The sequence below is a fragment of the Carcharhinus amblyrhynchos genome, chromosome 4 (assembly GCF_965287045.1).
Source record: "Carcharhinus amblyrhynchos chromosome 4, sCarAmb.v2.hapA, whole genome shotgun sequence".
Classification (NCBI taxonomy): domain Eukaryota; kingdom Metazoa; phylum Chordata; class Chondrichthyes; order Carcharhiniformes; family Carcharhinidae; genus Carcharhinus; species Carcharhinus amblyrhynchos.
Genome location: NC_137327.1, coordinates 54415831 through 54442504, shown reverse-complemented (window position 1 = coordinate 54442504; position 26674 = coordinate 54415831). Strand labels below are relative to the sequence as shown.

At 43.5% G+C, this 26674-nt stretch overlaps 1 protein-coding gene across 5 annotated transcripts in view; it reads right to left on the bottom strand.

Moving 5' to 3' along the window:
- Positions 1–26674, bottom strand: part of kifc3 (kinesin family member C3) — a 66448-nt gene that overhangs the window by 5159 nt on the left and 34615 nt on the right. For 3 of the 5 annotated variants that reach the window (XM_080187179.1, XM_080187178.1, XM_080187180.1), the window contains 17 exons: positions 25329–25478; positions 24865–24930; positions 24612–24752; positions 21022–21213; positions 18765–18938; positions 18319–18466; positions 17856–17986; positions 13900–14011; positions 13534–13715; positions 10308–10412; positions 9571–9701; positions 9389–9436; positions 7021–7144; positions 6634–6763; positions 5481–5710; positions 4070–4204; positions 2323–2419 (listed from right to left, as the gene is read on the bottom strand). In XM_080187179.1, the coding sequence (XP_080043305.1) occupies positions 2323–2419; positions 4070–4204; positions 5481–5710; positions 6634–6763; positions 7021–7144; positions 9389–9436; positions 9571–9701; positions 10308–10412; positions 13534–13715; positions 13900–14011; positions 17856–17986; positions 18319–18466; positions 18765–18938; positions 21022–21213; positions 24612–24752; positions 24865–24930; positions 25329–25427 (2245 nt within the window). In that variant the 5' untranslated portion in view covers positions 25428–25478. The remainder of the gene's footprint in view (positions 1–2322; positions 2420–4069; positions 4205–5480; positions 5711–6633; positions 6764–7020; positions 7145–9388; positions 9437–9570; positions 9702–10307; positions 10413–13533; positions 13716–13899; positions 14012–17855; positions 17987–18318; positions 18467–18764; positions 18939–21021; positions 21214–24611; positions 24753–24864; positions 24931–25328; positions 25479–26674) is intronic. The other 2 variants (XM_080187181.1, XM_080187182.1) reach the window with 2 other exon arrangements.

Sequence of the window (26674 nt, the reverse complement as noted above, 5' to 3'; positions counted from 1 at the left end):
GTGAACCATTGCCGATAAGGCAGTAATCGTTATCCCATATGGTGGTCTCTTCACACACAAAAAAAAATCAGCCCAGTGAGGTACCAGACATCCCCAGATAGCAAGCAAAGCAAGATATCAACGGCAGTGATCATAGACATCAGATTCAACCACTGCTCATTGTTATAGCAGCTGTGTTGTTTGTAGATATTATCCATTAAAGGTTTGGGTGGATCTTGGGCAAAAGCACCCACAGTTTGTTTTATCACATATATGCGATCCATACTTGGGCAAATCTAAACTCAGATTCTATTTCGAGGCTACCCCCAAGAAGCCAGTTTCTCCACCAGATTCTTATTCTGAAAACTTACAACGAGAATGAGGTTTCTCTCCCCCATCCTTGGAAATACCTTTCCTTCTGAACCACAATGGGCAGCTGAGTAGTAAACAAGACATTCCTACAGCCTATTGGTCTATCGTGTGGGAGTGGATACTTATCAATTTATTAGGGCAAGAATCTCTGGAAGGTCAGGGAAATATCAGACAGTATAATTAGACTGGGTTGACCCTATTGACAAGTTTAAAGTTTATTTATTAGTGTCATAAGTAGGTTTACGTTAACACTGCAATGAAGTTACTGTGAAAATCCCCTAGTCGCCATAGTCTACAGCACCTGTTCGGGTACACCGAGGAAGAATTTAGCATGGCAAATGCACCTAACCAGCATGTCTTTCGGACTCTGGGAGGAAACCAAGTAGACATGAAGGGAATGTGCAGACTTCACACAGACAGTGACCCAAGCCGGGAATCGAACCTGGGCCCCTGACACTGAGGCAGCAGTGTTAATCACCATGCCACCCTGCCAGCCAATGATAACTATGAGGAGTGACACTTTTAATCATTTTGTTCATCAAATGGAGGTTTAGCACCAATTTGCAGCATGCCTCAATCAGTTTTTCTCCTTCTGACCCTGTAGAACTGTTCAGCCAGTACTTATGTCCCTGGTAATGTAAAAGGATATGGTATGATAATAATGTTTTTTTTTTCTCTTTTAATTCACAGGTTTAAGTCAGTCCGCCTTGTTGTCCAACGAGGGGCATACACGCGATGGGTTGTACTTGGGCTGCTCTTGGATGTTCGATATTGGCCTAGTGCTTCATGTTGTTAGTGTGCTTAAACTGGACCAGATACTGGGCAACATGACAGCTCAGTGACTATCACTGTTTGCTGTGCAGACACATGGATTTGGGCCAGTGTCTGTGGGAGTTTGCGCATTCTCCCCGTGCTTGCGTGGGTTTTCTCCGGGTGCTCCGGTTTCCTCCCACACCCCAAAGATGTGCTATTAGGCTGATTGGAAGTAATAAATTGTCCTTAAATTAGTTTCCCTCAATGTGGATTGCCATAAATAGATAAGGGTCATGGGTAGAGGGGGGGGACTGGTAGTGTTGAAATGGCGGCACGGGCTCATTGGGCCGAAGGGCCTGTTTTTGTTCTTTGACTTCTATCCTTCTCAATCAGGATAACAGATGAGAATATACGTTGGGCCCTACAGGGCTACTTCACAATGTGGCCCATGGAGTTGGGTAGCTCTCTGACATCAAGGACTAGGTTACATAGTTATTAAATAAAAGCAAGATACTACAGATACTGGAAATCTGATATTAAAACAAAATGCTGGATAAACTCAACAGGTCTTGCAGCATTGATTGCATAGTTTATGGGATAGTTAAAGATGCTCTTTATAGCTGGAACTTTGGTCATTTGCAAAGGTTAATTATTTAAAAAAAACTAACGTAATTCACATTCATGCTTTTCAGGAAATGAATTTATTGAATTGTCAACAGAATGTTGACATAACTGATTCTGTTCTTCAGTGAATCTGTTTCTCTTGTCCCTCAGAGAGGAGCTATAGGCATTAGGGGACAAATATATAGTTAGTATACATCCGCAATATAGGCCAATGTGAAATAGCACACGTTAAATGGTCTATTCCAATCCCATGTTTTAAGGGGAAGATGACATGAGAAGGACCACTAGTAGTTTGTGTGTCCTGGTAAGTTTCCTGGGATTTCATGAGGTGATTTGCTGGCTAAGATTGTCCAATATATGGAAGATATGTTTGAGAGTTGGTTCAGGAACTGGTTGTGGATGGAGCAGATCTGGTCAACAGCATAGCTCCCCTGCATTGGCATGGACTCTGAATGAATCACTTGCCCTCCATTGACTTCAAAACCTATCAACATCTCAACCAAGAAAAGCAGCAAACGCCATCTATGACGCTGGCTGAAATTGGCTGAAACTATGTATTCTCACTAAATTTGACCTCCTGCAGGACTGCCTTACCTGACGCCATTAGTCTTCTTTTTCCTGCTGTGGTTTTCCCTCCTGAATGGCTGATATTGAACCGCCCTTGTTGGGGAGCCGCAGAAGGGGATTCTAACTGTGAAAGAGAATATATACATCAGTTGGAGTCTGAGGCACTATCTGTATATGACACAACCTCTCAAGCCAAAGTTCCAAAGAGCTTTATTACATCATCAACAAGCTCCCCATCCTACACAAGTACACCGAGACAGAAACTACATCATTGCTAAACTTTTATTCAGTTCCAACACATGAAGGGATTGAAAATAATTTGGGGAGGGGTAGTTTATCAGATATACTTTTCATCCTTCCTGTGGCAAAAAAAACCCACTGGGTTAATACGTCTTTGCTGCACCATCACTGCTAGCCTATCAGCATACTGCATGATAGACTGTCCAATATTTACATAACACTGAATGGAACCAGCTGGTCAATGTAGTGCATGGCTGCCTCATGACTGTGCAGGAAAACATACATTGCAGTGCCTGAAATTGGATCTTGCAAGACAGCAACTACAGAATGATCACATTTAATACAATGATTCAGGTTTTTTAAAATTTGTTCATAGGATGTAGGCATCATTGGCTGTGCCAGCATTTACTGCCCATTCCTAATTGTCCCTGAAGGGTAATTAAGAGTCAACCACATTGCTGTAGCTTTGGAGTCACATGTAGACCAGACCAGGTAAGGATGGCAGATTTCTTACCTTAAAACGCCGTAGGTGAATTGATGGGTTTTTATATGACAGCGGACAATGATTTCAGGGTGATCACTAGACTTTTAATTTCTGGATTTTTTAAATTGAATTATAATTTCACAATCTCAAACATAAAAGGCTGGGCATCAAAAGAAATGTTTCAGAAAAGCTAGTTTCAAACCATTTGAAAGAACTAATGGAAAGGAATTGAAGGCAGTTAGCCATTTCAGCAGAGGGTGAGTGAGAAAAGAATAAAGCTGGACAGGATGAACACATACCCAGAAATTAACAGCTCAAACTAAAACCCATGCGACTCTCAAATGGATTAAGAAAGGAAATAAAAATGGATATCCTCTACAAATTCTGGAGGAAGGAGATAAGAAAATGAAACTGAAAAAGACAAGACCGACCTAGAAAAAATGCAGCAGAAGCAAGTCCCTAGAGGTCATGATTCAACTTCAGTGCTTTGATCGTCACTGAGACACAACGGGGATGTAAAACTGCTGGAATCAGTGCAGATGCAGTAAGAAGTCTCTCAACACCAGATTATAGTCCAACAGGTTTATTTGATAGTAAACCCACAAGCTTTTGGGGTTTGCCCCTTCGTCAGGTGAGTAGAGTGTTCTGGTCTCTGACAGAGCATATAACAGCATACACCGTTTACAGAATACGGATTAGAATGCGAGTCTTTACAGCTAACCTGCTATTCGAGTCTTAAAGATGCCGACAATGTGAGTGGAGAGAGCATTAGGTGCAGGAAGTCTCACAACACCAGGTTAAAGTCCAACAGGTTTATTTGATAGTAATCCCACAAGCTTTTGGGGTTTGCCCACATCATCAGTGCAGATGACCAAATGTTCACTGGTCAAGGGTTTGAATTACGAGGAAAGGCTGGAGAATCTTGGGCTGATCTATCTAGAAAGTATAATCTTCCCTTTCTTTTCAAGATTCAATCCTATGATCACTTCCTCACAAGCAAACATTTTTACGCTGTGCCCCGAGAACATTAGGTGATGAAATATTCATTACCTCATAGTCTTGGCGGCTGGAATAGTGTTGGTTTTCAGCTCTTCGTACCACAGGCCCCAGTTCCACCGAACGCACTCTCTGGGCAAACTTGAGTGAACAAACTGTTTCATTGACATTCTTCTCCATTGGAGATACCTACAAAAATCACAAAAGCTGGAGAAGAACTAGTTACAATAGAAAATCCATGCACACATTCATTTCCACTGTGCAGCCATGATCTTATTGAATGGCGGGGCAGGCTCGAAGGGCTGGATGGCCTACTCCTGCTCCTATTTCTTATGTTCTTATGTTTCTCTGGCTCTGGCAATTGCAGGTTGGTTCTATTGGACTCACATTCAAGGCAGAAAACCATTGGTTCAAGCCCCACTGTGGGGCTTCAAAGCAATATTGGCCAACGCTCGAGTGCAGCACTGAGGGAGTGCTGTGTTTTTGGAAGTCATCCTTTGGATAAGACGTTAAACCTGCTTTGGAGGCTCAGGCAAATTTTGTTTAAAAACCCACAACACTGCTTGAAGAATAGGAAATTCTCCTGGTGTTTTGGACATTACTCCCTTAACCAAAACCAGTAAAATCAGATAAACTGGTCATTCACATAAATACTGATTAAGGATATTGCAGTGGACACTTTGGCAGCAGCAATCTCCTACATAATAGAATTATGTTATGCAGTTTCCATGCAAGGTAAGAGATATTTCTGACAATTATGATAAGACAAGTTACATGGTCTCTTGCTATGATGCTACCTACCCCAAATGGAGAACTAGGGCTCTGAATTTTGCATTGACATCCAGCAGGATACTTACTTCTGGTAGGCTGGGTCTTCTCTCCTCATTGTATGGATTGTGGGAGCCCAGTAAACCCCCCTTTCCCCACCGCCCCAAGTATAGAACTGACTAGCCTAACAACTGATGTAAAGGTGATGGCAACTGTGCTCACATTGTGGTCAGACTGTTACTCAGCCTGTGAATCTGGTTAATTATGCAATGCTTTGAATCCTTCCACCACTTCACATCTGTTTTCCCAAGGGAAGAGAACGTGAAACACTATCAAACCCAATACTAGCTAATCATCTATCAGCACAACCAACACCAAGGATTTTCAACCCGTTAACAAACCTATATAAGCTCAGTTCATATGCCTTCCAATTGTATCTGATTCTAATAGTAACTAACATACCAAGCTGTCCCATATTCTTCCTTCTACTTTCACGGCATCGACATGCCACTAACCACCAAAGTGCATCAAAGCAGCAAAGGCCAACATGTTTTCTGACTCCCTTGTCCTTTTCCCCAATCTCCTCCATTTTCCACTGTACCTGATGCACAGGGCCACCTCTCTCCAGTTGAGGCTTCTGTAAGTTCATGTCCTAGAAACACTTTGATAAAGTGAGGAAGGAAGGAAAGAATCTCACCTGGACCATCATGAGGGTTTTGCTGTCCCCACTGAGGGAGTCTTGCAGCAGGTAAGTCAGTTTGGAATTACGAAAAGGAATATAAGGTTGCTTGGAGCGCAATGCACAGATGACATCACCAAGGGCCAATAAGGACTTGTTAATATTCTGGGCTTCTCTCAACCGGGGTCCCTCTGCACCTGATTTACCAACACGCTCAGACCCAGCTAGGTCTACCAGGTTTAATTTACCTGAAAGAAAATAAAGATCATGAAAAACCCACAAGAGACGTATGTTCAAACAGGAAGAGGGATCAATTGGTGGCCCAGTTATCATAAGCTAAATTTTAATTGTTAGACTAGACTTTCATTTGTAGATAGTAAGTCTTCACTTGACTGCACTCCATTCACACCCTCTACCAGTACACAACGGCAGCAGTGCATAACATCTATAAAATGGACTGCAAGAATTCACCAAGACTCCCAGACCAACAATGTCCAACACCTGGAAGGACAAGGGCAACAGATGTGTGGAGACAATCACCTGCAAGTTCTCCTCCTCTAAGTCACACATCCTCCTGACACAGAAATATATCACCATTCCTTCACTGTTGCTGGATCAAATTCCTGAAATTCCCTCCCTAATGGCACAGAGTGTTCTTAACAACAGACTCCACTGGTTCAAGGAGGTAGCTAACCATTATGGTCTCAAGATAAATTAGGAATGAACAATGATTAATGACCTCGTTAGTGACACCCACACCTGCTGAATGAATTAAAGTAGTTCTGTTAAAATCTTCCTCATTATCAAGCTCCCGCAGCTCTGCTGTTTCCATTACATCCCAGCTCAATACTGCACCTTTCTGCCCACTGCAGGTGACCATTGTTATTAGTCTGTTACCACTCTATCAAATTACTATCAGGATGGTGGATGGTAAACTAGTTGGACTGCAATCCTTTTATCATGAGCAATTCCTGTTTTTTTAATTTCACCATTTGATAAATTGAAGGTTACGTTAAAATGAACAGATTGAGACATGGACAGAACTAGAAGAAAAACAGTCTGGAGTTGATGAATGAATTTAATGAATTATGTGGATCAAAGCTGCAAATATATAAAATACTCACACTGACACTATCAAGCCTCAACGTAGTTTGTTACACCCAGATCCTACCTGTTGTTCTGACTCCAGAGGTGAGGTTTATCCCAGTAACGGAGACTATAAGCAGAGCATGAGACCTGGAACTTCGTTCATTCACATTTGTAAAATCTGTTGCACGATTTACACGTCCAAGTTCAAAAACCTGATGGAACAGAATGACAGACCTCAGTGTGCCTCCCTCACAAAGGTCACAATTTTCCAGGAAACAGCATCAGGTCTCCAGGCACCAACTAGCTAGCCTTCCTGGGCAATAGTAGAAATAGTCCGCACAAGAGTCATTAGGTCAGGATAAATGTCCCAGCCCTCTTGCATTCTATTTTTCCATTGCAAACCTGCTCAGCCCTTCTTCCCACACAACACAAGAACAAAAAGGTGGGGTGGGGGAAGAAACTCTCTCACCTTATTGATGTCATCCACACTCTGTACCCTGATCTGAATCAGACCTGGGACATAGAGTTGGCCACTGCCATCAGGGCTCAGCTTTATCTCCAGCTTCTCATTGGGGTCCTTGGCCAACAAGTTCCTGTAAAGTAAACAAGAGATTTACTTGTTTAGCTCAATAACAGAACCAGCATTATGATCCCACTGCCTCAGCACCAGACGTACAACCACAAGGAGGAAAAGACAACATCAACAGCCACAGAGCAGCAGCAAACACCAGACAGAAGGGAGACTGTGGGTGCAGTTACATGGAATACTGTGCTCTAAAAAAAAAGGGGAAATTTTAAAAATTGCTTGTGAGAATCTAAGACTTTATTCTAGATTCTCCCATGAGGGGAAACATCCTCTCAGCAGCCAACCTGTCAAGCCCCCTCAAAATCTTGTATGTTTCAATAAGGTATTTTAAACTTTAATGAGTCTCAGTCTAACCTGCTCCATCTTTTCTAAGACAACCCCTAGGGCCCAGGAATCAGCCTAGTGAATTTTCTCTAAACAGAGTTGAGCCATTAAATCAAATCTTGGCACATGCTACCTGAAGACTCTGATCTGAGTGTGATACTAGTGAGGGAGGGTGAACAGCCCCAAATCTAACATCAAATAGCCAAACTGTTCGGAATCTATGAACTTAGAGAAGGGTCCAGGAGATGTCATCACAAAGGCTTCAGCAAGTTGGGCAGAGCTAATCTACATTTAACTGATTTCTCGCCTCTGTACAGAAACTCAATTGCAATTTTTGTATCATAATAAGAAAATCAAGCCTACGTTGCCATTTAAAATTTGGGAAAAATACCATTTCCTTCAAACTGTTGAATGGATTAATTGCAGTGGAATTGTTAGATTAACTGTCTTTGGATATTATACAGGATTTCTTCATCCCAAACTACATTGTCAAAGGTGATCAAAAAGAATGCTGAACCATTTCCCCAAAATACCACCTCTGCACCAACTCCAGCACTGCAGGAACCTTTACACCTCATGTTGTAACTTGCAGGACAGTATTTGATGAGATTTAACTTTACTCCAAATCTAACCTACACAGCAACTTGGTCCCTTATACAAAAAGCAAAGATAATTTTCATGGCTCCAAACATTGCTTTTGAAAACTTAATGGGCCATGTCAATTTCAGGAAGGCCACATCTCCACTGATACTGAGCTGAATAGCCACACAACCAGGTCAGTATTGAAACAGATTACGCTACTAGAGGGAAACAGTTGGTTATGTACAACAAAAGGTATCTACTAACAAGCAAACAGAATTACAGAAGCAGCGAAGGATCATCAACAACCCATCCTTCTTAATCCCATGATTAGCACATGCCAGCCTGGCATGATCCACTCCCGGATTTATCACCTTCAGACATCGGCAGTGAAGTAGTATGCTGAAATTTGAAGATTAAAGATCAATGCAGCCGCAGTAGGGAGTGGAAGGAGACAGAATGAGCGGGAGATAGAGAAACACTCACTTTTTAAGTTGATTAAAGCAGCAAGAGAGCTGGACCAGTTCCCAGGGAAATGAAATTGACTGGATTGGGATTCCCTCTGAACAGGGGAGGAGAAAACACATTTTGAAATGGGATGAAGCCTTACAGACTGAGAAGGTGCCACCAGGTTTGGGGCTTGCTCTCTGTGGTGTCAGCTGATCTAGGCAATCATGGGAGTGTTATAATTGTACTCATGTATATCTGGGGCTTGATGAAGGGCACATGGAGACAGGAATCCTGCTCCTTAAAGACACTCACTTATTCCTTTATTGGAAAGTCCCTGTTTGTACAGACGCACTGGACTTCCCAAGGTGAACCTAGAATTCAACATGGGAGAAAGATGGTTAATCTCTTGTGGGATGGACAAAAGACAGGAGAAGAATCCCTGTTGTGGGCCACTATAGGGCTCAGCTGGTGTAGGGCCTGCAGCAGTTCCAAAGAAAATGTCCTGCCAAATATCCTGTGTGTTCACCCCCCTCTAATGTGACCATGTTACGTCAATCAAGATCTTCTCTTCATCACCCCCAAAACAAACTCAACTGGTAAGGAGGGGATGGGGATATCGCAACAAGGGCGACTGAGAGATTCAGTGACCCAAACTCCCAGTCACTGTGGCTACAGACAGATCTTCAAAATAGTGAGTGAAGGATACGGGGACCGAAGTACCCTCCTAAGAACCGCCAGTAGTAGACACAGAGGATGCAGCTCAACAGTTTGGAAAAACTGGATTAGAAAGACCCACAGGTTTTCTTTAATATAAAGAACAGTCAGCTCTACAGCCATGCTAAAGCATTGTATCAATCACCACACATGCACCTTCCACCAGAGTGCAAGTATTAGTAACCTCATAGTTAGATCCTCAATCTTCTGGGGGTCAGACCCCAGCAGGTCTCTATAAAAAGAGAAAATACTACTATTAGCAGCCACATCCATGGATTATCCCTGTAACGTCACATGCCAACGTGTGGAGAGCAGTTCTCGTGGTCAAAACTGCCACACTCTAAAAGTGTGATCAGGTGCACATACCTGAGGGTTTCATTGTAGATCTCAGCCATGCTGACAGTGATGGTCAGATCCCAGTCTGCAGACCTCTCTGCCACTTCACCGAACAAGAGTCTCAGAGCCCGCTGGTTAATTCCAGGGTCTTCAGGTGAACCCTGGAGAAATGAAGGTTGCTCATCAATGTTAAATGTCTGTGTGCACTTAGCAGGGAAAAAAATACATCTTTCCACACACCAGAGTTGGCAGAATTTACTGACAAAATAGCAGAGATGGGAAAGTACACAAAGGCGGCAATCCCATGATCAAACAAGAAACCTAGATTTATAATAACTTACATTCCATTATGAAACATAGACCTGTTGAGCAGGACAGCGTTAGACACCTTGGAACAAAGACTGCTGTTCAGGACTTTGATTATTCCAGAGCTCCTCATGGGAAAAGGGCTTGGAAGACCCTTTTGAAGAAGAGGTAGCTGAAAATAGCTGGCTTCTTTCAGAAGTGCAACAGAGGCCGAAAAAGCCAATTAGTAAGCTCAGATTTCACTAGTTCCAGGGTTAAATGACACTCAGCTGTTGGCGCATTTTGAGAGGGGAGGTATTGTTGCTTCAAGAAGCCACATGATATCCTCATCCTTCACATCAATTAATCTAACATTGCAGAGTTTGGAGAGTGTATATGTGAACAGGATTGAAGGGGGCCAGTTTAAAACAAGTGTTTATCCATTTAGAATGCAGCCACAAGACTGCCATTAAAAACCCTACCTCCATAGTATACGTCTTGCCAGAACCAGTTTGTCCATATGCAAAAATACAGACATTGTATCCATCAATACAGGAAGTGATGAGGGCCTGGACCTCCTGGAATATCTGAGAGTTAAAATGACAAAACAGAGAAATATTTAGAATTCTGACAATATCGCAAAGGTTTTGCAAGACAAGTCTGGATGTTAAACTCCACAACAAAGCTCAGCTGCTAGTTTACTTTTCCCACTACAATGAAAGCAAAATACCACAGATGAATAACTGAATAACTTTTTTGTTTGTCTTCACGGAGGAGGACGTGAATAATTTGCCGGGTGTTAGAGAGGGAAAGGTGGTAGGACTGGAGGGTCTTAATGACATTATTGTTACTAGAGAGGAGGTGCTCAACAGACTGGAGGGGCTGATTGTGGACAAGTCCCCAGGACCAGATGGAATGCATCCGAGGGTTCTGAAAGAAATGGCGGAGGTGAAAGTGGATGCCTTGGTGGTTATTTTCCAGACGTCGCTGGATTCCGGGGAAGTGCCGGAAGATTGGAAAGCGGCTAATGTTACACCGTTGTTTAAGAAGGGTGCCAGGCAAAAGGCAGGGAATTATAGGCCGGTTAGTTTAACGTCTGTTGTAGGTAAAATGTTAGAATCCGTCATCAAGGAGGAAATAGCGAGGCATCTTGAGAGGAATTGCTTGATAGAGCAGACACAGCACGGTTTCATTAAAGGGAAGTCGTGTCTGACAAATTTACTGGAGTTCTATGAGGATGTGTCTAGGGCGGTGGATAGAGGAGAGCCGGTGGATGTGGTCTTTCTGGATTTTCAGAAGGCGTTTGACAAGGTACCTCACAGGAGGTTATTGCAGAAGGTCAGGGGACATGGAGTTGGGGGTAGGGTGTTAGCGTGGATAGAGGATTGGTTGTCAAATAGGAGGCAGAGAGTGGGGGTCAATGGGTGCTATTCGGATTGGCGGATGGTGACTAGTGGAGTGCCCCAGGGGTCGGTTCTGGGGCCTCAGCTATTTACCATTTATATAGATGATCTGGAGGAGGGAACCGAGTGCAGGGTGTCGAAATTTGCTGATGACACCAAGATTGGAGGAAAGGCAAATTGTGCGGAGGGTGTGGAGAGTCTACAGAAGGATCTAGATAGGCTGGGCGAATGGGCCAGGGAATGGCAAATGGAATTTAATGTTGGCAAGTGCGAGGTGGTCCACTTTGGTAGGAATAATGGTAGGAAGGATTATTACTTACGTGGCGAAAAACTGCAGCAGGCGACGGTGCAGAGGGACCTTGGGGTCCTTGTGCATGAGTCACAAAAACCCAGCTTGCAAGTGCAGCAGGTGATCAGGAAGGCGAATGGGATGCTGGCCTTCATAGAGAGGGGGATTGAATATAAAAGTAGGGAGGTCTTGCTGCGGCTGTATAGGGCATTGGTGAGGCCGCAGCTGGAGTACTATGTGCAGTTTTGGGTGCCGTACTTACGCAAGGATATTTTGGCCTTGGAGGGACTGCAGAGGAGGTTTACTAGGCTGATGCCGGAGTTGAGGGGCTTGAGCTATGAGGAGAGGCTGAATAAACCAGGCTTGTACTTGTTAGAGTTTAGAAGAATGAGGGGAGATCTCATTGAGACATATAAGATGATGAATGGGATGGATAGGATAGAGGTGGAGAGACTCTTCCCACTCAGAAAGGATAGTAGGACTAGGGGGCACAGCCTCAAGATAAAGGGTTTAGAACGGAGTTGAGGAGGAACTTCTTCACTCAAAGGGTGGTGAATCTCTGGAATTCTCTGCCCGTTGAAGTGGTGGAGGCTACCTCGCTAAATATTTTTAAGAAGCGGGTTGATGGGTTCTTGATAAGAGAGGGGATTAAGGGTTATGGGGAGAGGGCGGGAATGTGGAACTGAGCCACGACAGATCAGCCATGATCTTATTGAATGGCGGGGCAGGCTTGAAGGGCTAGATGGCCTACTCCTGCTCCTATTTCTTATGTTCTTATGAGGAGGAACAGCATTCAAAACATCAATTGTTTCTCCCTCCACAGATGCTGCCAGACCTGCTGACTCTTTCCAGCAATTTCTGTTTTTGTTACTTTTCCCATCCCCTGGCCTGGAAGATTCACATCTACATTTGAGGGTTACGAGAATTATCAATTGACTTGGATGAGTTAAATACCAATTCACAAAGAGCCAGGATGATTCTGAACAATGTGAATTTTTAATGAAGTCCACATTATTTGACCAGAAGTGAATGAATCCAGAGCAAAGGATCAGTTCATCCAGTAACCACAAACTGAACCAACACAAATGCCACCCACTCAGCTGGAATCCAGGCGATGTTTGGAAGGGATGAGATCTTTGGCTGGTTCATTTTAAATCAACGCTCCTTGCACAAAATCCATTTATAACTTTCTTACCCTGTGCAAAATTATGTCAAGTAGAGACTTGCATTTATGGTGCATCTCATTATTGTCAGAAATACCAAGAGAGCTTTTTTTTAGAAAAAAATAATTCATGTGAATGTGGGTGTCGCCAGCTGGACTAGCATTTACTGCTCATTGCTAAATTTCCTTGAACTGAGTGGCTTGCTGGGCCATTTCAGAGGACATTTAAAAGTCAACCACATTGCTGTGGATCTGAAGCCACATGTAGGCCAGACCATGTGAGGATGGCAGATTTTCCTCCCCAAACAAAATACTTTAAGTGTAAATACAGTTGTGCAAGCAATTGGGGTAGTCATTTTTCACTTAGCAAGATTCCACATATAGCATTGAGGTGAGTAATCAGTTTGGTGGTGTTGGCGGAATGTGAATCATTACAGTTCAGTGGAGGAATTGTAAAATTGTGACAAAACTATGTTTTAAGGCATCAAGTATTCTCAGGAGATAAACTGATGAAAATAAGTTCATACCAGATAATGGATAATCTTAGCTGAAAAACTTTGAACAAAATTAAAGAATTGAAGTTTTCTTCACATTACTCCTGAGTCAGTTGCAGAATTATTGATAAAAATTGATTATTCTGTTTGTCAATAACTCCATTATCATCTTGTGACTAGATGTTAGAAAGTCAACTCAAATGAACCTTGGCTGTTTCATATCTCACTAAACTGATATCTCTGAATTCCTATAAACTGACCTCTTTTCTTATTACTTAGATCTTTTACTATCACAGTGCTTACAACCTTGCGCAAGGTCCAGTAAGCCACTGGATCAGTCCTCGTGATCTGACCACTTACATCTGCCTGCACTGCATGTGGTTGAAATACTTTATCCAGCTCAAACATAGAGGTTTTGCCACGGTGTGACACATACAGAACCGCATCGTCATCACTGTCGAAGGAAATGATGTTTCTGGTGTCAAGCCCGGTGCCATCATCCTGGTTTATAGGCCGAACCCTACACAACACACGGATATTCCCTGAAAAAACAGCAGGAAGGTGGTGTCAAAGAAATGGGATAAGGAGTGTCAAGGAAGTCAGCTTTTTATAATCATCTCCCTTCCCTACAGCAGGCACAGAGCTGCTCAGACAGATAGCCTCCCACCCACAGTAATTGTACAAGAGCTGTTGAACAACGAGCTCCAGGTCCGCATACTGACTCACCTCGGAGTCGTACCAGCTCATTGTGACACTTCTTCCGCAGCTGCATCTCTCGCTTGTACTTGCGCAGCAGATCCTGATTTGTTTTCTGCGCTTCCTCCACTGCCTGGTAGATCTAGAATGAAAAGCAAGACTTGTATTTATTTAGTGCCTTTCGCAACCTCAGCATGTTCCAAAGCATTTTACAGCTGAAGTGTAGTCGCTATGGTAATGGAGGAAACATGGCAGCCTATCAGTACACAAAAGGTAGGTTAACACAACCTCCTTTGCTTAATACAGCTACAGGTGAGGTGCCTGAAGATTGGAGGGTAGCAAATGTTGTGCCTCTGTTTAAGAAAGGCTTCAGGGAAAACCTGGGAACTACAGGCCAGAAAGCCTAACATCTGTAGTAGGCAAGCTGTAGAAGGTATTCTGAGAGACAGGATCTAAGGCATTTAGGGATACAAGGACTGATTAGGGACAGTCAGCATGGCTCTGTGCTTGGAAAAGCATGTCTCACAAATTGAGTTTTTTGAAAGCGTAACCAAGAAGTTAGATGAGGGCAGTGCAGTTGATGTTGTCTACATGGACTTTGGCAAGGCCTTTGACAAGGTAGTGCATGGTAGATTGTTACATAAAGTTAAATCCCACGGGATCTAGGGTGAGGTATTGAAATGGATACAAAATTGGCTTCTTAACAGAAGCCAGAAGGTGGTTGCAGAGAGTTGTTTTTCAAACTGGAGGCCTGTGACCAGCAGTGTGCCTCAGGGATCAGTGCTGTGCCCACTGTTATTTGTCATTTATATTGATGAGAGTATAGGGGGCATGGTTAGTAAGTTTGCAGATGACACCAAGAATGGTGGCACAGTGGACAGTGAAGAAAGTTATCTCCAATTGCAATAGGATCTTGATCAATTGGGCCAACGGGATGACGAATGGCAGATGGGAGCTTAATTTAGACAAATACGAGGTGATGCATTTTGGTAGACTGAACTAGGGCAGGACTTAATCAGTTAATGGGAGAGTGGGGGAGAGTTACAAAACAAAGAGATCTAGGGGTACATGTTCATAGCTCCTTGAAAGTGGAGTCACAGGTGGACAGAATGGTAAAGGCGGCAATCAGCATGCTTGGTTTCATCGGTCAGAACATTGAATACAGGAGTTGGACCAATGTCTTGTACAACTTGTTGAAGTCGTACAAGACATTGGTAAGACTTGGAATACTGTGCGCAATTCTGGTCACCCTATTATAGAAAGGATATTATTAAATCAGAAAGACTGCAGAAAAGATTTACTTGGACGCTACAGGGACTTGATGGATTCGGCAAGTATGCGATGATCACCGAGGAATCTCGCTGCTCTCCATCACAGGAAAAACCCTCGCAAGAGTCCTGCTAAACCGTCTGGTCACTCATCTGGAGCTGGGCCTGCTTCCAGAGTCACAGTGTGGCTTCCACAAAGGTCATGGGACTACTGACATGATTTTTGCTGCGTGCCAACTTCAGAAGTATCAGGAGCAGAATCACAAGCTCCACACAATCTTTGCTGAACTCGCGAAAGCCTTCAACACTGTAAGCCAACAAGGCCTATGGAGGATTATGTCAAAGTTCGGCTGCACCCCCCCAAATTCATTCAGACGCTACGTCAGTTCCATGGTAGCATGATGGCCAGAGTACTAGATGGCGGAGAATCCTCTGAGGCATTCCCAGTCACCAATGTTGTCAAACAGGGCTGTGTGCTCACACCCACACTGTTCAGCATGATGTTTACTGCTATGCTGAATGATGCCTTCCAGCGTCGCCAGAATCAGCCTCAAGTATCAAGTGGATGGGAAGCTTTTCAACCTGAGGAGACTTCAAGCTATTACCAAAGTGAAAGAGACTGTTCTGAGAGATTTCCTCTTTGCCAATGACTGTGCCCTGTATACTGGCTTTGAGCCAGAGATGCAAGTCAGTATGGACAAATTTTCCATGGCTTATGGGAACTTTGGACTCACCATCAACATTAAAAAGACTGAAGTCATGCACCAGCCTGCTCCTCATACACCATACTCAGAACTCATAATCACAAAGGGCAGAAACTACAAGCAGTGGACCAATTCACTTATCTTGGCAGCACCCTCTCCCAAGCAGTGACTGTTGATGCAGTAGAATAGCAAAGGCAAGTTCTGCTTTTGGTAGACTGCGCTCCACTGGATGGGAACATCGAGGAATCAGCCCAGCAACAAAACTGAAGGTCTACAGCGCAGTGGTACTCACTACCCTCCTGTATGTCTGTGAAACGTGGACTGTGTAATTGAAGACATCAAGACAGCTCAATCATTTCCACGTGATAATACTATACATCAGATGGCACGACAAAGTACCAGACACTGAAGTTCTCTCTAGAGCAAGTCTACCATCAGTCCACACACTGCTGATGAGAGCACAGACCCGGTGGGCAGGTCATGTCATCCGTATGTCAGATGAGCGCATACCCAAGCAGCTCCTTTTTGGGAAACTCTCTGCTGGAAGACGCTCGCAAGGAGGGCTGAAGAAACGTTTCAAAGACACACTCAAGGCCTCCCTGAAGTCGCTTGACATAGACACGACCATGTGGGAAACGCTGGCACAAAACCGCTCTACCTGGTGCTGCCTCATCCACAAAGGCTGTCAAGCTCTCGAAGCAAGGTGTATTGCTGAAGCACAACTTAAGCGTGAGCTGCGCAAGTCCAGAGCCACAAGCGCAACAACTACAGTGTCTGCACAAGTCTGTCCAATATGTGCCAGGACATTTCGTGCCAGAATTGGCCTGATCAGTCCTCTTCGGACACACCACAACCAGCCTCAAAACGACTAATGGTGTCAAGGTCCTCATCGACGATGATGGATTAACACCACCAGGACTTGATGGATTGAATGACAAGGACTTGCTGAACAGACTGGGACTATTTTCTATGGAGCGTAGGAGGCTGAGGTGTGATCTTATAGAGGTCTATAAAATAATGAAAGGTATAGGTCAGCTTGATATTCAATATCTTTTCCCAAAGGTAGGGGAGTCCAAAGCTAGAGGACATAGGTTTATGGTGAGAGGGGAGAGATACAAAACTGCCCAGAGGGGCAATTTTTTCACACAGGGGGTGGTGAGTGTCTGGAACAAGCTGCCAGAGGTAGTAGTAGAGGCTGGTACAATTTTATCTTTTGAAAAGAATTTAGATAGTTACATGGGTACGAGGGGTATAGAGGGATATGAACCAAATGCAGGCAATTGTGATTAGCTCAGGAGTTTAAAAAAAGGGTGGCAAGGACAAGTTGGCCAAAAGGTCGTGTTTCTTATGACTATGAGCATAGGAGACTTAGGGGTGATCTTATCGAAGCCTATAAAATAATGAGGGGCATATATCAGCTAGATAGTCAGCATCTTTTCCCAATGGTAGGGGAGTCTAAAACTAAAGGGCGTATTTTTAAGGTGAGAGGGGAGAGACACAAAAGGGTCCAGAGGGACTATATTTTCCACACAGAGGGTGGAGTGTCTGGAACAAGCTGCCAGAGGTAGAGGCGGGTGCAATTTTGTCTTTTAAAAAGCATTTAGACAGTAAGCTGGGTACACAGGGATATGGGCCAAACACAGGCATTTGGGACAAGCTTAAAGCTTAAAAACAGATAAGTTGGGCTGAAGAGCCTGTTTCCATGCTATAAACCTCTGTGAATTTAGTGTGACCTTAAAGTATGGTTGATATACTAAAGAGTTACCACCACAGCAGGTCGAAGAGAAAGATAGCTAGCCCCTTAATCATGCTGACAGCAATGAGCCTCTTGCACACTTACATGATAGTGACACACTCCACATTTAGACAGAAATCAGACATCACTCTTTACATAAGAACACAAGAATTAATTAATAATTAATAATTTACCTCCTCCCGTTTCTCCTTATTGAGAGGCCTTTTGGCAGAAGTAGACACAGTGAACACTGCAATACTTTATGGAAAGGCAGCTCACCTCCCTCTTTGTCTGATTAACAGCATCCTGCAGCAAACATGGAAAATCACGGACATGATTTTTGAGGCAGTTGTAATCACTGGTTAGCGTCTTTAGGGCAGGCTGGATGGAGAGCAAATTCATTCGAACACCTGCAGGGAAAGATGAGAGGTTCAATACAGTGCAAAGTCCCTCAGCTTCCGCCTCAGTCTTGCATATATGCACATCAGGGCTGACCTCACCACCTTCCCTGACTACCTTCCTAATGCACCCCAACTCCAATCTGACCCTGCTTGTAATCACACATTACACCCAAGCTGACCCTGCTCGTAATCCTGCACATACCATCCAGTCCTACAAAGATCTCCACATACAACAGATGGGCTAAGGTGCATCTCTCATTATTATTTACATATTGCTCACAGACCCCACTAAATGTCTATTCTTTGTGCTGACTGTGCACTGCCTCTTCTGCATCACCCACCATTCAGATTCTCATGCACGGTTTTCATTTCAGTTCGGGCTTGCAGGAAGACCTCCTCAATGGCCTGGTTCTTCTCATCCTCCATTGCTTGAAATGCCTCAAGCATCTCCCCACGTGTCCGCTCAAGTTCTGCTTCATACATCATGACCTGCAGTTTGAAGCAAATGTCATTGCTAGGGAGTAAGCCTAGAACCTTCCACACAACAGTGTGGAACAGTGTGCAGTACAGGAAGTACAAACAAGCAAGTAAATTCCAAGTTAATTCACACCGTATAATTGAGGCGGATTTCTCTATTTGAGAGGTTAACAAGATATCAACGTAACTCGGCATGCTTTTGGCTATGGTTCATGATTAGCCACATCAGTGCCCGAATTAACAAGAAATAGCCAGTTACTGGAATTTCATTAATGTTAGTGGGAGGGAAAAGAAAACATTCTGGACTTGCCTGAGCTTGAAGCTGGGCCGATGTCCGCCAGGAGTCCTGAAGCTGTTGTTCCTGCTCAGCCAGTAGCCGTCTTTGGATAGCAATCTGCTCCTGAAGGTAATGATTCCTGGCCTGGGCTTCTTCCAAATCCTGCTTCGTCCTGGATGACTCAACTTCTATCCTTTTGGTAATATACTGCACGGTTTAAAAATAAGGTTAATGAATTATGTTCACCAAACCCAGACTCCCGAGGCCAAAACATTTACATCTCCCTATCCAGTCGATTAATACAGATATGGAACCCTGGAGCAGAGTACAGAGCATTCCAAGCTTCGTGTAGGTGGGGAATTTTCAGCCATTATATTGAAATTGTGAAGATTTACAATTAGTAAAAAGACCTCCTTATGTGGCAAGATGAAAATAAGTAGCTGCGATTAATGGGAGGGGGGTGAAGAGGAGGAAGAAGATGGAAGGGAAGTATTTTCTGATGGAATACTTGCTTGGATACGTCATTAGTTCACATCTATATGCAACAGGTTAGAGATTGCCCTGATCACACTGTGATCATATCAGCTTGTAGCAACAAGAGGTTGTAGAAAGCTAATGAGATCTTTAAAGGGTTAAACTTAATCGATGAGGGGGCAGGATGCTGAGGCAGAGGCAAGAAAGTAACATTCTTTAATTGTTGTTGCTCTATCCAAAGAAAAAAATAATTAACACCCAATAGCCTTAGGGTTGGTTGTGAGGTAACATGTTATTTGAGAGCCCGACACTTTCCAAGACTCATGTTTAGACAAAAATCAGGCATCATTCTCTACCTCCTCCCATTTCTCCTTATTGAGAGGTCTTTTGGCAGAAGTGGACACAGTTCATCAGTGAACGAACATGCCTCCAGGATGCCTATACCCCAGAGTTTGCCACCACTCTTGTGACACTGAGGCTTTTCTTATGTTCAAGGTTTTTCATCACATTGGTAGTGAAAAACCTTGAACATAAAAAAAAAGAAAAGCCTCAGTGTCCACAAAGATGGTGGTGGAGGCATGTTCACTCAGTGGTAGACTGCATCCAGATTCAAAAGGTTATGGATTGACGTTCCACTGTGCAGACTTGAACAAGCCGATGACACTCCAGTGCAGCACCAAGGGAGGGTTGCACTATCAGAGATACAGGTAAGAAGTTACATCGAGGGCATATAAGCCAACTCAGGAGAATAGAAGCGTTCCCACAGCACTGTTTTAGGGAGGAACAGTGGAGTTTTCTCTGGAGTGTATTTATCTTTTCATTACTAAAACAGATTATCTAGTCGTTGCCATTTTATTGTTTGTTGGTGTTTTTGAAGTGCAAATGCTTTGCATCCTACAACAGTGACTGCATTTTAATAAAACAAAATGCCACAAAGCTCTTTGTGATACCCTGAGGTTGTAAAAGGCCTTATTCAAATACAAGTTCTTTCTATTTTGATCAGTCCCTTTAAAATTTAAGCATAATCTCGGTTTTACTATCACTCACTCCTGACTTCAGTTAAAATTTGCTCAATGCAATACGTGCAACCAAGACAATAATGTAATCAAAAGGCGCCCGTAAACCAAACTCTCTCTCTGCCCAGTGAAATGCAAACACCACCGATAAGTTCATGGCTATAGATATTAAAATTCCAGCCTTGCACACAAATAAGGGACTCTGGCCCTCCCTCATTCCCTGTAACATGGCCAAGACCCAGTCTGAGGAAGGCCTTGCAGGGACTCTAAGAACTCAGGTGGCAGTAAGTGAGGGCTGCTTGTTTAGTTCAGACTCCAGTTAAAAACACTGCCAAGTATCCTAGCCTCCAATCTACAGGCTGTGCGCGCAAAACTTTCCCAAACCTGCAATAACACTCAATGAGTGGGCTGTATACAGTCTACTGAGCGCTGAGTTTCCCAGTGTTCCTCTAACAAGTGTGGGTGCTGCTATGGATCCGGTGCACGGAGTGTCCACCCTAGAGTTGTGGTGCCAACAAAGTCAGCCTTTTAAAAATGAAAGAGAGATATGTAGCAGAAATCAGAGCCACCCATGGATATAAAGCTCAGAGAGAGAGGCAAATACATGCACCACAAAATTTCCTGATCTTAACACACACATATTCCATGTGGCTTCAGCTAACATTTTGTGCAATTTAATACATTAAAGGCTAACAATATCCAACCCAACTTCCTCCACATTCATAATATAAAATCTGATGCTCCAACCCAATGGCTCCACTTCCCTGTGGTGCTTGTTTTGGAAGCACAATTATGTTTACCTTAACGGATGGCATGGGTTGCTTGGCCAGGCCTATATGGCAGTCCCTAATTTGTTTATTCAGCCTCTCCTCTCTCTCAGTCTTGTCCTGAAGAACATCTTTGAGATGCTGTTGTAATTTGGCCAGGAGCTGTGTCTTCTCTCCCAGCTCCAGCTGGAGATCAGCTGTTTGCTCTCGTAACTGTGCATTTTCCTGCAACAGGAATTAGAACACAGGATTTGTTAAAATTCTCAATCAATAGAAAAACCTGCCAACACGTCCCTCAGAAACTTTACACTTTCTTCCCCCTTCAGTTGCTATTGGAATTGTGGCACATTTCTATATTTTCTGATTTTAGATATGTTTACAATGAATCTGCTGCTACCAACAGCTGCCAAACAACGAGCCAGAAAGGGCAGATGTGTCAACAGCAATAGATTGAAGCACAGTCATTTCATTGTTAACACCGATGTGGGGAAATGCCTGTCATATTTTAACTTGGGTGCGACTGACAAGACTGGGATCAATAATCTCCTGTTTGCAGGCTTCACTGCACCTGATCCTCATCTCTGCTTTATTGCATCTTTGGAATGCTCTTGCTTGGAGTCCTGTGGATGCTAAACAAGTCCATTCAAGACATAGATTGGATTTGGGCAGTAAGGAACAGAGGGCAGGAAATTGGAGTTAAGGTGGGATTTCAGCCTTGATTATATTAAACAGTGGAGCAGGCTTGAGGGGCCTGTTCCAGCCCCTATTTCATATACCTTATGTGCGAGGTTCCACACAGATCCAGCTTTCCATTACTACCATGTCAGATATCTTTCCTCTTTGTTCCAAGAAAAATATTCAACTTATCCATTCAGGCTCACCGATTCAATACTCGCAGGGATTGGCAAGCAAAACTACACAAAAACACTTCGACCAATGGATCTGCTGTTCAGTTAATGCCAATTGCAGAGATCCTGTGTTTGATTGAGTCTATAGTGAGCTAGCTGATCAATTGGATGTCAGTGGAGATACTATGACTAGCCTTTACAACCAGACATTGGTTGGATGAGAAATAAAAACTGCGAGCTCACCCATGTTTCTGCTCATCAGCAACTCCTGCCAGCGAACGGAAGCGTACACCTAGTAGATGACAGCAGAATCAGGTTCCACCTTGCATCTCTAGACCCACACACGAGGAACTAGCCCAGTGAGAAATAAGCAACGGTGGGAGATGTGGGAAAAATATCCTTCCCTTCAGATTCCCCCTCCACTGGCCTTGTGAACAAAAACTCTGCTGCAGATCTCATCTTGCATTCAGCAATCGGGTGCTTGGCAGAACTGAATGGTGATAGGGGCTCCAGATCAGCACACGGTCAGTTTTCAACATTCCTGCAGTGTGATCTAGTGCTTTTGAATGCAAGACACATGACCTGGATTAGACTAGGTTAATCAGAAATCTACAGCATGAGGTAGCCATGGGATTTGTAGATTTGATTTATTCTGATAATTTGCATGGTTCATTCTGCAATTCTCCTTGATCTTAAACTCTGTACTTTCAACATCCCTAATCCTTTAGCACAAATTCACTTCTTGACCCAAAACTAACAATGATACTGTAGCTGTTCACAGCCTTTCCTGCTTATTCCAAATAGTTCAGCAGAATATTAATTTCATTAAAAATTGAAAAATAACATTAAAGAACAAAGATTGCTCCAAACTCAACACTTGGACATTATACAAAGCTTATGGGAACACCACATTGGTGCAGTGATTAACACTGCATCCTCACAGCGCCAGGGACCCGTGTTCAATTCTGGCCTTGGGTGATTGTGCAAACTCCACACAAACAATCACCCTGCGTGGGTTTCTTCCTGGTACTCTGGTTTCCACCCAAAGACCAAAGATGTGCAGGTAAGGTGGATCTGCCACACTAAATATATGGGGTTACAGGGATAGAGCAGAAGGGAAGGCCTGTGTGGGAAAGCTGGAGCAGACTAGATGGGCTGAATGGGTTCTCAGCACTGTTGGGATTTTACCATCTATCAAAACTTGGTTAGACACGGGAGTACTGCACTGAGTCCTGTCATCATATTATAAAAAGGACAGAGGCTCTGGAGAGGGTGCAGAGAAGATTTACAAGGATGATACTAGAAATACATGGTATACAGATCAGAAAAGGAAGAACAGGCTGGGTCTCTTCTTGACTAAGGGGTGACCTGCTAGGGGGTCTTTAAAATTAAGAAAGGTTTTGATAGAGTGAACACAGAGAGTGTTTCCTCATTTAGAAACTGGAGGCCATCAGATAATCTGAAAGTAACCCAATAGAGAATTCCAAAGATGTGTAGGGTAAGTGGATTAGCCTTGGTAAATGCATGGGGTTATGCGGATAGGATGCTCTTTTAGAGTTGGTGCAGACTAGACAGCAGGATGACCTCTTCCTGCACTGCAGGAATTCCAAGATTCAGAAGAAACTCATATACCCAAAGAGTGGTTGCCTCAGTATAAACACAATTTTCACTCTATACATGTGACAATAATAAATCAAAAATTTACAGGAAAGTTAGAGATAAACAAATGAGAGCAAAATGAACAGAAGGTCACAATTATAATTTTATCTGACGAAAGACAGGAGGTTTGTGTGCATCTTAAATGCTAACATGGACTAGCTAGGCTGAATGGCCAGTTTCTGTGCTGTATATCCTATCCACTCTTCTCAAAGCAATGCAGGAGGCATCACCTACAACTTGAGAGGCGACTAGGGGATTTTCACAGTAACTTCACTACAGTGTGAATGTAAGCTGACATGTGACTAGTAAATAAACTTAACTTAAATAAAAGAATCCAGAATATTTCCCCAGTAGATTTGAGAGATATACTGTGCAGGAGAGCAGGGTGAGAGATACTCTCCTCACTATTCCCTTTGTAACTTTCCCAACAGTATTGGGGCAAATACCTTTGCCACATGGGCTTGAGCAGCTGAAGGCAGATCCTCATTACCACAAGGAAGCTACGGATGGCGAATAAATGTCATCTTTTATGTCACCAAAGCCACATCCTGAGAATAAATTTAACATAATTGTCTTGCTGTAGAGCATTCAACATACCTTAAGTGATCCAATTTACAAAGGGCCATTTCTTTAGTGAACGTATTGGGTACAGGTCATAGATCCCTTTGTAAGTTGGATCACTTGAGATGAAATATGGCAGCACTCAACCTGGTGCTCACCCTGTAACCTACAGGTCAGCTGTGGCTTACTGATAGCATTGGTGTTTCTATCCCAGTATTACAGTATGACTCAGAGTGCTGCACTGTCAGAGGAGTTGTCTATCAAATAAGATTTTAAGTCAAGAATTCAAGTGCCCTCTCCGGTAAATGTAAAACATCCTGGGGGCAGAGGTGTATCTCTCCCAGGGTCTTAGCCGGAAGTTTATCCTTCACCCAAAAAATAATCAATGTGGTTTTTAATCAGATCCTGGCCTTTTTGTACATGCGCACTGTGTACAGATTGACTGTCTCACTTCCTACAACAGTGACCACATTTCAAAATTACTCTTGCCCGTGAAGCAATTTTGGGCAAGCTGAGATCATGAATGGCACTACACAAATGCAAGGTCACTCTTACCTTGCCGTGTTCACAGCCGGTGCACCCGGTCAGAGAGACTCGGAGCTGCTGTAGCTGAAGCTGGCAGCCATTTAATTCCTGCTTCAGTCGATCATTCTCCAACACTAGTATTTCTAAATGCTTCTCCAGATCGGTTGTACCCTGCCATAGACAGACAAACAATCAATCAGTCTCAATCACTCACAGGTAGGCAAGCTCCGGAACACAAGATGGTAACAAGTGTCCGCTCATGGTAACAATACAGGAGTCTCACCAGCTCAGAGCACAGCCTGTTCAGTTCCTGCGTCTGGTCAGACAGTTTCGCTTCCACCCCCTCGAGCTGTGGGCACAACACCAGGGGTTAGATGCACATACCCATCACAATATTTCACGTATTGCCTGTTACTTACAAGAGGCAACAAGATGGATAACATGGGTTCAATGAGAACTACAGGCAGCTCCGTACTGAGGCCCTGAACAGAGTCACTTGACTTCTAGACAGCATTGCAAGGCACTGACGCATTCCAACCATGAGCAAAGTACAACTTGAAGACACTCAAAAGCCAATAGCCATCGCTTTCAGTGACGTGCAGGGGCACTGGCTGAAATCCTACATACCATCAACATAGTATGGCAATGACAGAGCAATTAAACTTCCTCACATTTGGCCAGGTCTGAATTCTCCAACTCTGTGCTCTACTGCACTTCTCTCACCATCTGCACACAGGGTCAGAATACCTGAGTTTGCAAAGTGCTGCCCAATGCCTGCCGTTGGGGCTCAGTCGCATTCAGCTCCTCTGGTAGCCTCACTTTGTCTTCCTGCAGGCAGCTGATCATCTCGATGAATTTTTCAATGACGCCGAGTGATTTCCCACTGAATGTTCCCACCTGGAAGCAGAAAGAGAAGAGGACTGTCAAGATTCAGGCAATGGCGTAGACAAAACAGAAAAGGCCAGAACTTGCAAATAGGTAAATCAGCACCTGCAGAAAGAACTGGTGTTGATGCTTTGGGTATTAACCTCTTAAGAACTAGAGAATACTGAAGTTGAACTGCTTGTGATGTTGGATCTTTAGAAGCCACAAGACTTGCCATGTAAAGGAGCTGGAATTACTATGACAACCACCCCAGATCCTCTAGATGGAATCACCCCAATAACAGGGTAGTGGTTTGAACTACAATCTCCAAATAGGTCTGTAATGGGAATCAGAGAACTCTGCAGTAGAAGATAAGACTGTGGAAAGTAACTAGCTTATAAATAGAAATTTACCACTATCAGATCACTAACCTAGTCTGCTCCTGGTTTTAATCCTGGAAAATAATGTGAGATGAAAAATTCTTGGTGAGTTGATAATATCCCTTTCCAGCTGGTGGGTACATAACGATTTCCATGCGAGTAGCTTTCAGAGCTCTTGCAACGGAACTACAACCCCTGTGCCAAGTGGGTGATTTAAACATAAACCACAGCTCGTTGCTGCCAACACCATCTCAAAATCAAAGCAGAAATTGGAATCGACACCCAACAGATATCTGCAAACCTGAGAAAGTGTTTCATATTTGTGCATTCAAACCCCCATACCCTTTGCCTTGATGTATACACACCCATTCCGTAAATCTCCTTTCAAAAGGCATTACTTCACATACAATCGACAAGAAACTGCATCTTCCACAACCCTTTGCTCGATTTGTTAAATCACCTATTTCTCCATGCTCAGCAAGTTGCAAAGGTTTTCCCTAATCCAGATCATGGGCTAAACATTAATGGACCCAACCCTGGTTCACGGAATTCCAGCCTTCTCCAATCAAATAAATATACATTTCGCCAAATAAAAAAAACAGAAAATACTCAGCAGATCTGGCAAAGCCTGTGAAGAAAGAAACAGGCTGAAACATTAATGTTTCAGGTCAATGCTACTTTGTTAGAACAGTTCCTATTTCCAGCCACCTCAGTATTTCATTTTTGGAGAACTGTTCACCCAAATTCTATATCTCGGTAGTTCACTACCTTTCTGCTCGTGCTGCTAGATTGCCTTGGATTCTTTATTTTCTGAACAAGCCTTTGTGAAACACTGTGGAAGGGGATTTC